Raw genomic sequence first — 12,011 nt, 5'->3', positions numbered from 1 at the left:
GGTAATTGAATTATTTGAACATACCTATAACTAAACAAATTAGTCCTTGTAGCCTACAGATTTGAATTGAAATATAATTTAATCTGCAGTATGAATTGTTTTCCTTTTAAATCAAAAAGAGGGATACCAAATTTGTATTATCTCATTTAAAATTGATTAAAAATGATGTATGTTTGTATTAAAAATTATGTATGTTTAGTAATTTATCTTTACTTAAATATAAGTCTTGGTTAAATCACTAAGCTCTGTGCACGGTATAACATTTTCCCGTGTGTTTTTAAAGTTTAAGCTTGCAAGATCTGTTTGTTTGAGAGAAGTCAAGTGTTAAAATCATCACTTGTGTGTTTTCTTAATCTGCAGAGTCACTGAGAGTCTGGTAACTATTTACAAAGCAGTTACTAAGTTTAAAGACATTTTTATTTTAAAACTAGAGCTTGTAGTTATATTCTCATCATCTGTATTACCCATATTATTCACATTTGGATTTATATTCTGTGTTTATTACCAGTTATGTTTTATATTATTTTGCAGTGTTTTTTTTAGTAATAAAGATATATATTTTTGCACATCGTTGTATTCCTTCATCTTCAAATTAGCGCTGCCCCTTTTATTTGCCTACCCAGCAGGCTGTTCTCTGACCTGGCATTGTGGGTAGGTGAACTGGGCATTGTGGGTAGGTAGTTCTCAGACTGAGTTTTAGCACTTGAGTCACTTCCTCATTTACTACATCCCCCACAATGCTTTGCAGCGTGGCTTTAATGAAACCAAACAAAAGTCCTAATAGCATTAAATAGAAAGGACACTAGAGGGAGCCAAACTCTTATTTAAAGAATATCACATCATTTACATAGTAACTTAGGTGGCAAAAACCCCTGCGCTACATCTAATATATCCAGAGGGGGTTAAACCCCATTATTTGGAAACTGGTTTTACTAACCTCAGTATCTGAGCGGTACTGTGTCAAAAACAAGACAATTTAAACAAAGTCATAACATATGCAAGTAAGTCTTTGTCACCTGTAGAGGTAACATTTAGTGACTGTGAAAAAGCATTACTGGCCACAGTCTGGTCCCTTCAAAACTTTAGAAGTTACATTCAGGGTGAGAAAATCAGAGATGGTAATTTGTCAAACACCAGAATAACTGCTTGGACATTATCTCTACAAGGATGCCTATTGGAAATCTGGTATAAACAAAATAAAAAGTGTCCAGTAGCTCAAGGACTTGCCAAACTTCGTGATTGTGCAGCTCCTTCTCATAAAGAAGAGCTGTTAGATGATTTCTTAGAGAAACAAATTTCTTCCCCTTACAAAGCATATGATGAGGATTACTGTCCTCTACTCCCATGTGTATACGTTGATGGCTGTGCTTATCACACCATCGTAGGGGATGAGAGAAAACTAGTGGCAGGTATTGGAATCACTTGGACAGGTGAATTCCCAAATGTATCAGTAGGATACAGCATTGGTGCCAAGAGTAGCCAGGTGGCAGAATTAGCAGCTGTATACAAGACTGTTCTAATTGCTATAGAGCATAATATTACCAAATTTGTTATAGTCACAGATTTCAATTATTATAACGGTTTTGGCGAGTATCTGCTTACTTGGAAGAGAAAGAACATGCTGCAATCTAATAACAAACCTGGTAAACATGCCAAATTGTTTTGCACCATAGATGAATTAGTCAGTAATAATGAATTAACCATTTATTGGAAGAAAACAAAACTTCATTCTAAAACCCATAACATAGACAAAGAAGTTAATGATCTAGCTGACCAACTTGCAACACAAAAAGTTGCTCTACCTGTCTGCGATTTCCCACCTGACTCTTCATACCCTCTGGTAACTGCACAAACTCCACTCTTCTCTCAAACACTGGACTACATTGCCTAACTGAACTCTAATTCTGCATTACTAAGAATTTGAAACTGATGTCTATATTTGCTTGTTTATTTTTGAAAGTGTCACTTATTTTGTATTATGCTGCCTTGGACAAGATCAAACATTTAACCTTATCCTGTTGCCCCCTCTTGCATTGCATTCTGTCCAGGCCAGTTGTAAACCCCACCCCCCACGAGCCTGGTTTTATCAGATCCTAATTGAATAATTGTGAATCTTCCCCCCACACCATCCCAGTATAAATGTAGTTCATTTCTTGGGACGGCTGGCGAGGGTTTTGGCTGGCCACTCCTTGCGCAAAGTGTCACTCCGGCGACAAGTGTTTGGCACTTATACACAGGCACTTTGACTAAGGCACTTCTACAAAAAGGTAAGTACAGACATTAATGTTCCACACCTATTTTACAGGAAGTTCCCCTTCATCCTGTAACTTTCCTCAGCCTTCCTTCTATTCCCCTCTCCACACCCTCCAACATGCTCACACTAATCTTTGCAATGACGTGCTCTCTCCTCAAACTCTCATTTCTTTACCCCCCTCTCCAGCCAGCAACCTGTACATATTTCCCTCTCTTCTGTCCTCTCAATAATACTGCACTTATCACCTCCTGCTCATTCTAAGCCCACACAGTATCACCACTTCCACTCCACTACAGCATCTGCCCTCCTATAACTCCCACTCCTGCCTTACTACCCTCCTATTACTCCTAATGTCTGGGGATAATGCACCAAACCCCGGCCTTCATGCACCCAATTCCCACCCCCAAAATTGGCTGTCTACCTCCTCCAACAGTAGTCGTAACTCCCACCTTCTCATCCCAATTCTCCTGATTTCATAAGTCAGCCCCCCTCTTTCATGTGCTCTCTGGAATGCCTGTTCAGTCTTCAACAAACTAACTTTTCTCAGTGACCTTTTCCTCTCCAAATCCCTTAATCTATTTGCTATTACCGAAACCAGGCTCCAGGAATTCTATACTACCTCTCCAGCTGCCCTGTCCCACAGTGGCCTCCTCTGGACTCACTCCACCAGACCCAGTGAACGAAAAGGAAGTGGCGTCGGACTTCTCCTCTCCCCACAATGCACCTTCCAGGTTCTTCCCACACCTCCCTCTCTTTCCCCCTGCTCTTTCGAAGTGCACTCCAACGGCAATACTCTCAACCTCATATTCTCCCATCTCTGCACTCCCTGCAACCTAACACCCCCTTTCCTCTCTCTGATCACAACCTTATCTGTTTAACACTTTCCTTATCTCCTACCTCCCATGCTGTCAGCCCACAAACCACTACCGACAGAAACCTTCGAAACCTCAACCCTTCCCTTCTTCATTCTGCTACTGATGGCCTTTACGACAAAATCGCACCCCTGTCCTGCCCAGACCTAACCACTTTCATTTACAACAACACGCTGTCATCCTCCCTAGAAGTGCTTGCTCATCTTTCTACATGCAGAACCAGGTCCCATCTGCCACAAACCTGTCAAACAGATGACACCAGATGTCTCAAGAGATGCAGCTGTGCTCTTGCACGAGCATGGTGTAAATCTAAATCCCTGCAAGACTTTACCCTCTACAAATCTGCCCTTCTCAAATACAACTCCTGCCTCCACACTGCTAAACAAACCTACTACAACACCCTCATCAAAACCCTCTCATCCAAACCTTGTCAACTCTTTTCTACCCTTAATTCGTTACTTCACCTCCCACGGCCCCCACCCACCAACTTGCTTACCGCTCAATAGATTGCCAACCATCTCAAAAGAAAAATCGACACAATTCGCAAGAAGATATCCAGCATTCAACTTCATCCCCTATCCAACACATCAGGTCCAACACCACACTCAATACTCTCCTCCTTCTGCCCAGTTACCACCGATGAAGTTGATAAACTCCTCTCCATGGCCCACCTCACCACCTGTCCCCTCACAATTACTGCGACCAACTTCCCACTCTATCCTAAACTCCCTAACCCACATCTTCAACCTCTCCCTCTCCTCCGACACCTTTCCTTCCCCGCTCAAACATGCACTGGTTTCCCCTTCCTTAAAAAACCCTCACTAGACCCCATCTGTTTGAATAACTTTAGACCCATCTCCCTGCTCCCATTTGCCTCCAAGCTCATTGAACACCTTGTCCATGAGTGAATGATTCGCTACCTCATGAACAACAAACTTCTTGACCCCCTACAGTTCGGCTTGCGTCCACAACATTCCACTGAAACTGCACTACTAAAACTCACCAATGACCTACTAACTGCTAAAACCAATGGCCATTACTCCATACTCATACTCTTAGACCTCTCTGCTGCCTTCGACACAGTTGACCACCTGCTCCTCCTCAGCAAACTACATTCCCTTGTCCTCCGTGATTCAGCTTTATCCTGGTTCTCCTCCTACCTATCTTAGCGCATTTTCAGAGTCACTTACAATTCCATCTTCTCTGCTCCTCTTCCTCTTTCTGTTGGGGTACCCCAAGGCTCCGTCCTTGGGCCCCTCCTATACTCGCTCTATACCCTTCCCTGGGCCAGTTGATAACCTCCCATGGCTTCCAATACCACCTCTACGCCAATGACACCCAGATCTATCTCTCCACTCCTCAACTCACCTCCTCACAGATCTCAAACTTACTGAATGACATATCGGTATAGATGTCACACCACTTTCTCAAACTCAATCTTAATAAAACTGAGCTTGTTATATTTCCTCCCTCCCATGACTTTACCATTAAGATCAACAGCACAACCATTGGTCCCTCCACACATGCCAGGGTGCTGGGTGTAATCCTTGACTCTGACCTCTCCTTCAGCCCTTACATCCAATCACTGGCTAAATCCTGCTGCCTTAACCTCCACAATTTGACCCTTCCTGACTAATGACACCACAAAGCATTTTATTCACTCCTTGGTTACTTTCCCGTCTTGACTACTGTAACTCTCTCCTTAATGGCCTACCCTTACGGAGGCTATCCCCCTTCAGTCTATTATGAATGCTGCTGCTAGACTAATACACCTCACTAACCGATCCATGACTGCTGCTCTTCTCTGCCAATCCCTTCACTGGCTTCCCCTACCCCACTGTCTAAAATTTAAAATGCTAACCACAACATGCAAGGCCATCCACAACATTGCCCCAGCTATATCACCAACCTCATCTGCAGATATCACCCAAATCGTCCCCTCTGCTCCTCCCAGGACCTCCTGCTCTCTAGCTTCCTTGTTACCTCCTCCCATGCTCGCATTCAGAACTTCTCCAGAGCCTCCCCCATCCTCTGGAACTCCCTGCCCTGGTATGTCCGATCAACCCCTAACCTGTACACCTTTAGGAGATCCCTGAAAACTCACTTATTCAGGGAAGCCTATCCCACACCCACCTAACAACTGTACCTGAGCTACCCCCATCAAATCATTCTCCACATCTATTACCTTTTGTACCACCACCCCCTCCCTTTAGAATGTATGTTCTCCAAGCAGGGCCCTCCTGTCCCTTTTGTATTGAACTGTACTACTGTACTGTAATTGTGCTGTCTCCCCTCTACTTTGTAAAGCACTGCACAAACTGTTGGCACTATATAAATCATGTAGAATAATAATAATGTCAATCAATTGCGTGCTTGTCATCCTAAGTCCCAAGTGAGAAAGCTGGAAGGTAATGTAGAAGAGACTTAAAGTGATTGTAAGGGTTTTTTTTTTAAATAACAAACATGTCATACTTACCTCCACTATGCAGCTCGTTTTGCACAGAGTGGCCTCAAAACTCATCTTCTGGGGTCCTCCCCACATCAGATAACCTCCAAGGAGAAGTGCTCTCCCGGGGGGGTTACCTTGCATGCACACTCCCGAGTCCAGCATTTGTGTCCATAGACACGAATGCTGGACTCAGCCCAGCCCCGGTGCTTGCGTCATTGGATTTGATTGACAGCAGCACGAGCCAATGGCTGCGCTGTTATCAATCTATCCAATCAAAAGTGGGACCTTGTGGAGAGGTCAAAACAGGGGGCTGGAGAGCCAGTCACTGCTAGGTGTTTTTTCACCTTAATGCATAGGATGCATTAAGGTAAAAAAAAGAGGGTTTACAACCCCATTAATAAGTATCTCAAGAGAACGTAAATGTAATGATTTGACAGTGTGACAATTCTTTCTCAACTTACAGATTTTCATGTCTAGAGCTTCTACATATTAATATTGATCCTGGCAATCATATTTAGAAAATGTAAATATTAATTGACAAGAATATGTATTCATACTATCTATTTACTCAAATAGAAAAAGATTGACATCCCAGACTAGATCGTTGGTTGGTAAAACCAATGATGACTACCAAAGACACACCGATCGTATGGATGGCGTTAATCCTTGGTGCCCAGTTCTGGATGGAATCTGTCATCAAACCGGATCCTTCATCAGGAAAAAGATGCTCCAGGATTCTAATTGCCGGAAAGAAAGATTTGCTTCATAAATCCTTTGTGTGCTTGGCTTCAAGGATATCCATTGAAAAGAGGGATAATATATCCAATTTTCAGCTTGTGGAGATGCAAGAATGGATAGACTGAAAAGATTCTTAAATTTCTGTATTGTTAGCATTGTTTTCACTATGCTCGAGATGGTGGAATTAATATAAGGCCTAATCTTATTATTTGTATATATGTTTCAATGAGCCGAGGTGAAGCCATTTTGTGCTTTTTCTTAGGAAGTTAAACTAAGTTCATAGCTGATGAATAGACACTGTTACTAGAGTTTTTTTTGTCTCTTAAGAGCTCCAGTGCACATTCTCCCAGGTAATAAATTTTGAAGAGTCTTAGTCAAATAAACAAGATAAGGACCAGGGGGGCTAATGTTTATGTTATAATGAAACCAATGTCTCATGTTTCAAGTGAACAATGAACAGAAACACGTATATATAAATATATTTTTCTTTTCTTTTCATGACTGAGAACATGGGGCTCATTTAAAAGCTATTTTTAAGAAGTGCCTTGTATTCATTGCAAATAATTATATTAAAAAAAATTCCTAATATATTATTATTACATTATAATAGGGCAAGTATTTCTCCAAATGTTCTGCTTCTCCCCAGTTTGTTTTCGTGACCTTGTGGATGTTTAGCCAAGACCCAGTCTGGCTAGCCACAAGCTTTCAAAGCACACCTGAGAGGGTCTGTAGACTCTTTTTGTTGTTACCCGCGTCAGCCCGATATTGCAGAGTCCTAAGAAGCCCCAGCTTGGGTTCCAGTGGGTGGTGTGAGCCAAAAAGCAGATAGCGGTGTGTGTGGGTAGGTTTCCTGTAGGCCTCCTTGCCCAAATGCACCCCTTTCCTTGCCTTGCAAGACACAGTCCAAAGCGGGTCATTTGCTATTCGATGCCTTCGTCACCGAATAGCAAATGGTGCAATATGATGCCAGCTAAGGGTGTTAGCGTTGTTGCCAGATACTTAGCAATGTTGTGTGTGACAGAGTTGATTCTCTTTGGGAATCAGTAGTCAAAATGGCTGAACCTTGGCCCTGGATAATGCTGGACCTCCTGAGCGAGTTAAAGCATAAGGCCAGAGACTTTTCGAATGCCGAAGAAAGTCTCCACAGTTGTCGCTAAGCCAGGATATCTTAGGAGCTTTCTTCAAGGACCTGGATGACTTGGGTCTTTGCTTAGGGCCGCTTTGCAAGGCCAAAAAGGGATAGGAGTGCGTTGGCCGGGAATCGAACCCGGGTCAACTGCTTGGAAGGCAGCTATGCTCACCACTATACCACCAACGCAAGGCTGTCCGGGGCCTGTGCCACTATCTCTATCCAATTCGTGTCACACGTGGCGCTGATAAGAACCACGCCCCAGCGCAAGGTCAACTTGCTGCCATACGAATTGACCACTAGAAAGATAAGCTCGAAACATTTCCCCGTTTGTAGAGGGAATGGAAGAGAAGCCAGTCGATATGGTAAAGGTGGGGCCGTGCAGTGCGCATGAATGCCACTGACTGGGCCAAAACGTTGCGATGCCATACGCCCAACGTGGGGCTCGAACCCACGACCCTGAGATTAAGAGTCTCATGCTCTACCGACTGAGCTAGCCGGGCTAAGACGCTGCCTCCCGTGTGGCCTCTTGCTACCAACTGACGCCAAACACTTTTTGCTAACTTTCGGCCCAATTTGTTTTGATAGACGCAATGCGCTTCCAAACACTCCTGCGCTTACTTGCTGTCAGGGAGGTACATCACCGTTGCTGCTGTGGTTTTTGGGCTCCCAACAAAACGCGGTAGGTGCTTCGATTGTGTTTTCTCGCTGTGCAAAACGTGAAGCCGAGCTTTCCCACATCACAGCTGCCAAGGCATTTGACCTTTCAGGCAGAGGCGGCATAGACCAATCCCTCAAGGCAGAAGGACTAACGCAAAGGGCAAAGCGCTGGCTTTGAATGCAAGGAGTCACGGGCTACGACCCACCGGCGGCCCCTTCGATAGCTCAGCTGGTAGAGCGGAGGACTGTAGCGTCAACGTAGTAATCCTTAGGTCGCTGGTTCGATTCCGGCTCGAAGGATGCCCTCTTTTACCCTGCCTCTCTCCCCCTTTAACTAGAAGGCACTCTAGAAGGCACTCTAGAAATGTGCAATTGGGAAGCCTTTTAAGGAACTTTGTTTTTATTATTCATGTCTCCCTCGGCCGGTGCGCCGGCCCTCGGCGTGCAGTCTCTGTGGCGCAATCGGTTAGCGCGTTCGGCTGTTAACCGAAAGGTTGGTGGTTCGAGCCCACCCAGGGACGCTCATGTTTTCTCCATTACCTCAGTGGGGCCCGAAGGCTAAAACAAAGCGTGTCCTTTGGCTCTCTTCAGGTGACCGGCAACTGAGCAGACAAACAAGCGTTCACTGGAGACCCTTGCAAATGTACTAGCCGTTTGTTGAAGAGGTTTACATAGTTGATCGAGCCACTTCTTTGGCTCAGGAAGATAACTGCAGCACTTCTAGTCACACCTTAAGACAATCACCATGTGAATGTGTCGATGTTGATTGTCCAAGAACAGGGGGAGGTGTGAAAATTGTAGAACCGCCCTGTTCAAGTTAGATGATCCCATTGTTGGTGGCAGGAAGCCTGCATAGCTATTGGTGCCTAGATCGGCGTGGCTAAAGGTGACAATTGTTGTCAAATCGCTTGGCTAGCTAGAGCGATGTTCAAAATGGGCAGTGCAGATAGTGCCGATGTACAAGCTTCCGTCCCAGTGTATTGCTGGACTTGAAGTACACAGCGATGCAATTGTTGTTAAAGATCCTCCGGAGTTTTTCTGACACTCCAGTGGCTTACGGGGGTGACTATATTTCTCCAAATGTTCTGCTTCTCCCCAGTTTGTTTTCGTGACCTTGTGGATGTTTAGCCAAGACCCAGTCTGGCTAGCCACAAGCTTTCAAAGCACACCTGAGAGGGTCTGTAGACTCTTTTTGTTGTTACCGCGTCAGCCCGATATTGCAGAGTCCTAAGAAGCCCCAGCTTGGGTTCCAGTGGGTGGTGTGAGCCAAAAAGCAGATAGCGGTGTGTGTGGGTAGGTTTCCTGTAGGCCTCCTTGCCCAAATGCACCCCTTTCCTTGCCTTGCAAGACACAGTCCAAAGCGGGTCATTTGCTATTCGATGCCTTCGTCACCGAATAGCAAATGGTGCAATATGATGCCAGCTAAGGGTGTTAGCGTTGTTGCCAGATACTTAGCAATGTTGTGTGTGACAGAGTTGATTCTCTTTGGGAATCAGTAGTCAAAATGGCTGAACCTTGGCCCTGGATAATGGTGGACCTCCTGAGCGAGTTAAAGCATAAGGCCAGAGACTTTTCGAATGCCGAAGAAAGTCTCCACAGTTGTCGCTAAGCCAGGATATCTTAGGAGCTTTCTTCAAGGACCTGGATGACTTGGGTCTTTGCTTAGGGCCGCTTTGCAAGGCCAAAAAGGGATAGGAGTGCGTTGGCCGGGAATCGAACCCGGGTCAACTGCTTGGAAGGCAGCTATGCTCACCACTATACCACCAACGCAAGGCTGTCCGGGGTCTGTGCCACTATCTCTATCCAATTCGTGTCACACGTGGCGCTGATAAGAACCACGCCCCAGCGCAAGGTCAACTTGCTGCCATACGAATTGACCACTAGAAAGATAAGCTCGAAACATTTCCCCGTTTGTAGAGGGAATGGAAGAGAAGCCAGTCGATATGGTAAAGGTGGGGCCGTGCAGTGCGCATGAATGCCACTGACTGGGCCAAAACGTTGCGATGCCATACGCCCAACGTGGGGCTCGAACCCACGACCCTGAGATTAAGAGTCTCATGCTCTACCGACTGAGCTAGCCGGGCTAAGACGCTGCCTCCCGTGTGGCCTCTTGCTACCAACTGACGCCAAACACTTTTTGCTAACTTTCGGCCCAATTTGTTTTGATAGACGCAATGCGCTTCCAAACACTCCTGCGCTTACTTGCTGTCAGGGAGGTACATCACCGTTGCTGCTGTGGTTTTTGGGCTCCCAACAAAACGCGGTAGGTGCTTCGATTGTGTTTTCTCGCTGTGCAAAACGTGAAGCCGAGCTTTCCCACATCACAGCTGCCAAGGCATTTGACCTTTCAGGCAGAGGCGGCATAGACCAATCCCTCAAGGCAGAAGGACTAACGCAAAGGGCAAAGCGCTGGCTTTGAATGCAAGGAGTCACGGGCTACGACCCACCGGCGGGCCCTTCGATAGCTCAGCTGGTAGAGCGGAGGACTGTAGCGTCAACGTAGTAATCCTTAGGTCGCTGGTTCGATTCCGGCTCGAAGGATGCCCTCTTTTACCCTGCCTCTCTCCCCCTTTAACTAGAAGGCACTCTAGAAGGCACTCTAGAAATGTGCAATTGGGAAGCCTTTTAAGGAACTTTGTTTTTATTATTCATGTCTCCCTCGGCCGGTGCGCCGGCCCTCGGCGTGCAGTCTCTGTGGCGCAATCGGTTAGCGCGTTCGGCTGTTAACCGAAAGGTTGGTGGTTCGAGCCCACCCAGGGACGCTCATGTTTTCTCCATTACCTCAGTGGGGCCCGAAGGCTAAAACAAAGCGTGTCCTTTGGCTCTCTTCAGGTGACCGGCAACTGAGCAGACAAACAAGCGTTCACTGGAGACCCTTGCAAATGTACTAGCCGTTTGTTGAAGAGGTTTACATAGTTGATCGAGCCACTTCTTTGGCTCAGGAAGATAACTGCAGCACTTCTAGTCACACCTTAAGACAATCACCATGTGAATGTGTCGATGTTGATTGTCCAAGAACAGGGGGAGGTGTGAAAATTGTAGAACCGCCCTGTTCAAGTTAGATGATCCCATTGTTGGTGGCAGGAAGCCTGCATAGCTATTGGTGCCTAGATCGGCGTGGCTAAAGGTGACAATTGTTGTCAAATCGCTTGGCTAGCTAGAGCGATGTTCAAAATGGGCAGTGCAGATAGTGCCGATGTACAAGCTTCCGTCCCAGTGTATTGCTGGACTTGAAGTACACAGCGATGCAATTGTTGTTAAAGATCCTCCGGAGTTTTTCTGACACTCCAGTGGCTTACGGGGGTGACTATATTTCTCCAAATGTTCTGCTTCTCCCCAGTTTGTTTTCGTGACCTTGTGGATGTTTAGCCAAGACCCAGTCTGGCTAGCCACAAGCTTTCAAAGCACACCTGAGAGGGTCTGTAGACTCCTTTTGTTGTTACCCGCGTCAGCCCGATATTGCAGAGTCCTAAGAAGCCCCAGCTTGGGTTCCAGTGGGTGGTGTGAGCCAAAAAGCAGATAGCGGTGTGTGTGGGTAGGTTTCCTGTAGGCCTCCTTGCCCAAATGCACCCCTTTCCTTGCCTTGCAAGACACAGTCCAAAGCGGGTCATTTGCTATTCGATGCCTTCGTCACCGAATAGCAAATGGTGCAATATGATGCCAGCTAAGGGTGTTAGCGTTGTTGCCAGATACTTAGCAATGTTGTGTGTGACAGAGTTGATTCTCTTTGGGAATCAGTAGTCAAAATGGCTGAACCTTGGCCCTGGATAATGGTGGACCTCCTGAGCGAGTTAAAGCATAAGGCCAGAGACTTTTCGAATGCCGAAGAAAGTCTCCACAGTTGTCGCTAAGCCAGGATATCTTAGGAGCTTTCTTCAAGGACCTGGATGACTTGGGTCTTTGCTTAGG

General features: G+C 45.8%; 1 protein-coding gene and 4 non-coding genes across 22 annotated transcripts in view; all 5 read left to right on the top strand.

Moving 5' to 3' along the window:
• DNMT3A (DNA methyltransferase 3 alpha) overlaps window positions 1–6,669 on the top strand; it is a 201,555-nt gene extending 194,886 nt beyond the window's left edge. For 9 of the 18 annotated variants that reach the window (XM_073625009.1, XM_073625010.1, XM_073625013.1 and 6 more), the window contains one exon: window positions 6,152–6,658. In XM_073625009.1, the coding sequence (XP_073481110.1) occupies window positions 6,152–6,175 (24 nt within the window). In that variant the 3' untranslated portion in view covers window positions 6,176–6,658. Of the gene's footprint in view, window positions 1–6,151 lie in introns of all 18 variants that reach the window. The other 9 variants (XM_073625021.1, XM_073625022.1, XM_073625003.1 and 6 more) reach the window with 8 other exon arrangements.
• A 1,647-nt stretch (window positions 6,670–8,316) lies between these two features.
• TRNAY-GUA (transfer RNA tyrosine (anticodon GUA)) lies at window positions 8,317–8,402 on the top strand. The gene is given in 2 exon segments: window positions 8,317–8,353; window positions 8,367–8,402. It is a non-coding gene; the product is annotated as a tRNA-Tyr (tRNA).
• Window positions 8,403–8,549: 147 nt separating this feature from the next.
• TRNAN-GUU (transfer RNA asparagine (anticodon GUU)) lies at window positions 8,550–8,623 on the top strand. The gene has a single exon. It is a non-coding gene; the product is annotated as a tRNA-Asn (tRNA).
• Window positions 8,624–10,557: 1,934 nt separating this feature from the next.
• On the top strand, window positions 10,558–10,643 carry TRNAY-GUA (transfer RNA tyrosine (anticodon GUA)). The gene is given in 2 exon segments: window positions 10,558–10,594; window positions 10,608–10,643. It is a non-coding gene; the product is annotated as a tRNA-Tyr (tRNA).
• Window positions 10,644–10,790: 147 nt separating this feature from the next.
• TRNAN-GUU (transfer RNA asparagine (anticodon GUU)) lies at window positions 10,791–10,864 on the top strand. Its single transcript has one exon. It is a non-coding gene; the product is annotated as a tRNA-Asn (tRNA).
• The last annotated feature ends 1,147 nt before the right edge of the window (window positions 10,865–12,011 follow it).

Source organism: Aquarana catesbeiana, linkage group LG04 (genome assembly GCF_042186555.1).
Source record: "Aquarana catesbeiana isolate 2022-GZ linkage group LG04, ASM4218655v1, whole genome shotgun sequence".
Classification (NCBI taxonomy): domain Eukaryota; kingdom Metazoa; phylum Chordata; class Amphibia; order Anura; family Ranidae; genus Aquarana; species Aquarana catesbeiana.
This window is presented reverse-complemented; position numbering and strand designations above follow the sequence as displayed.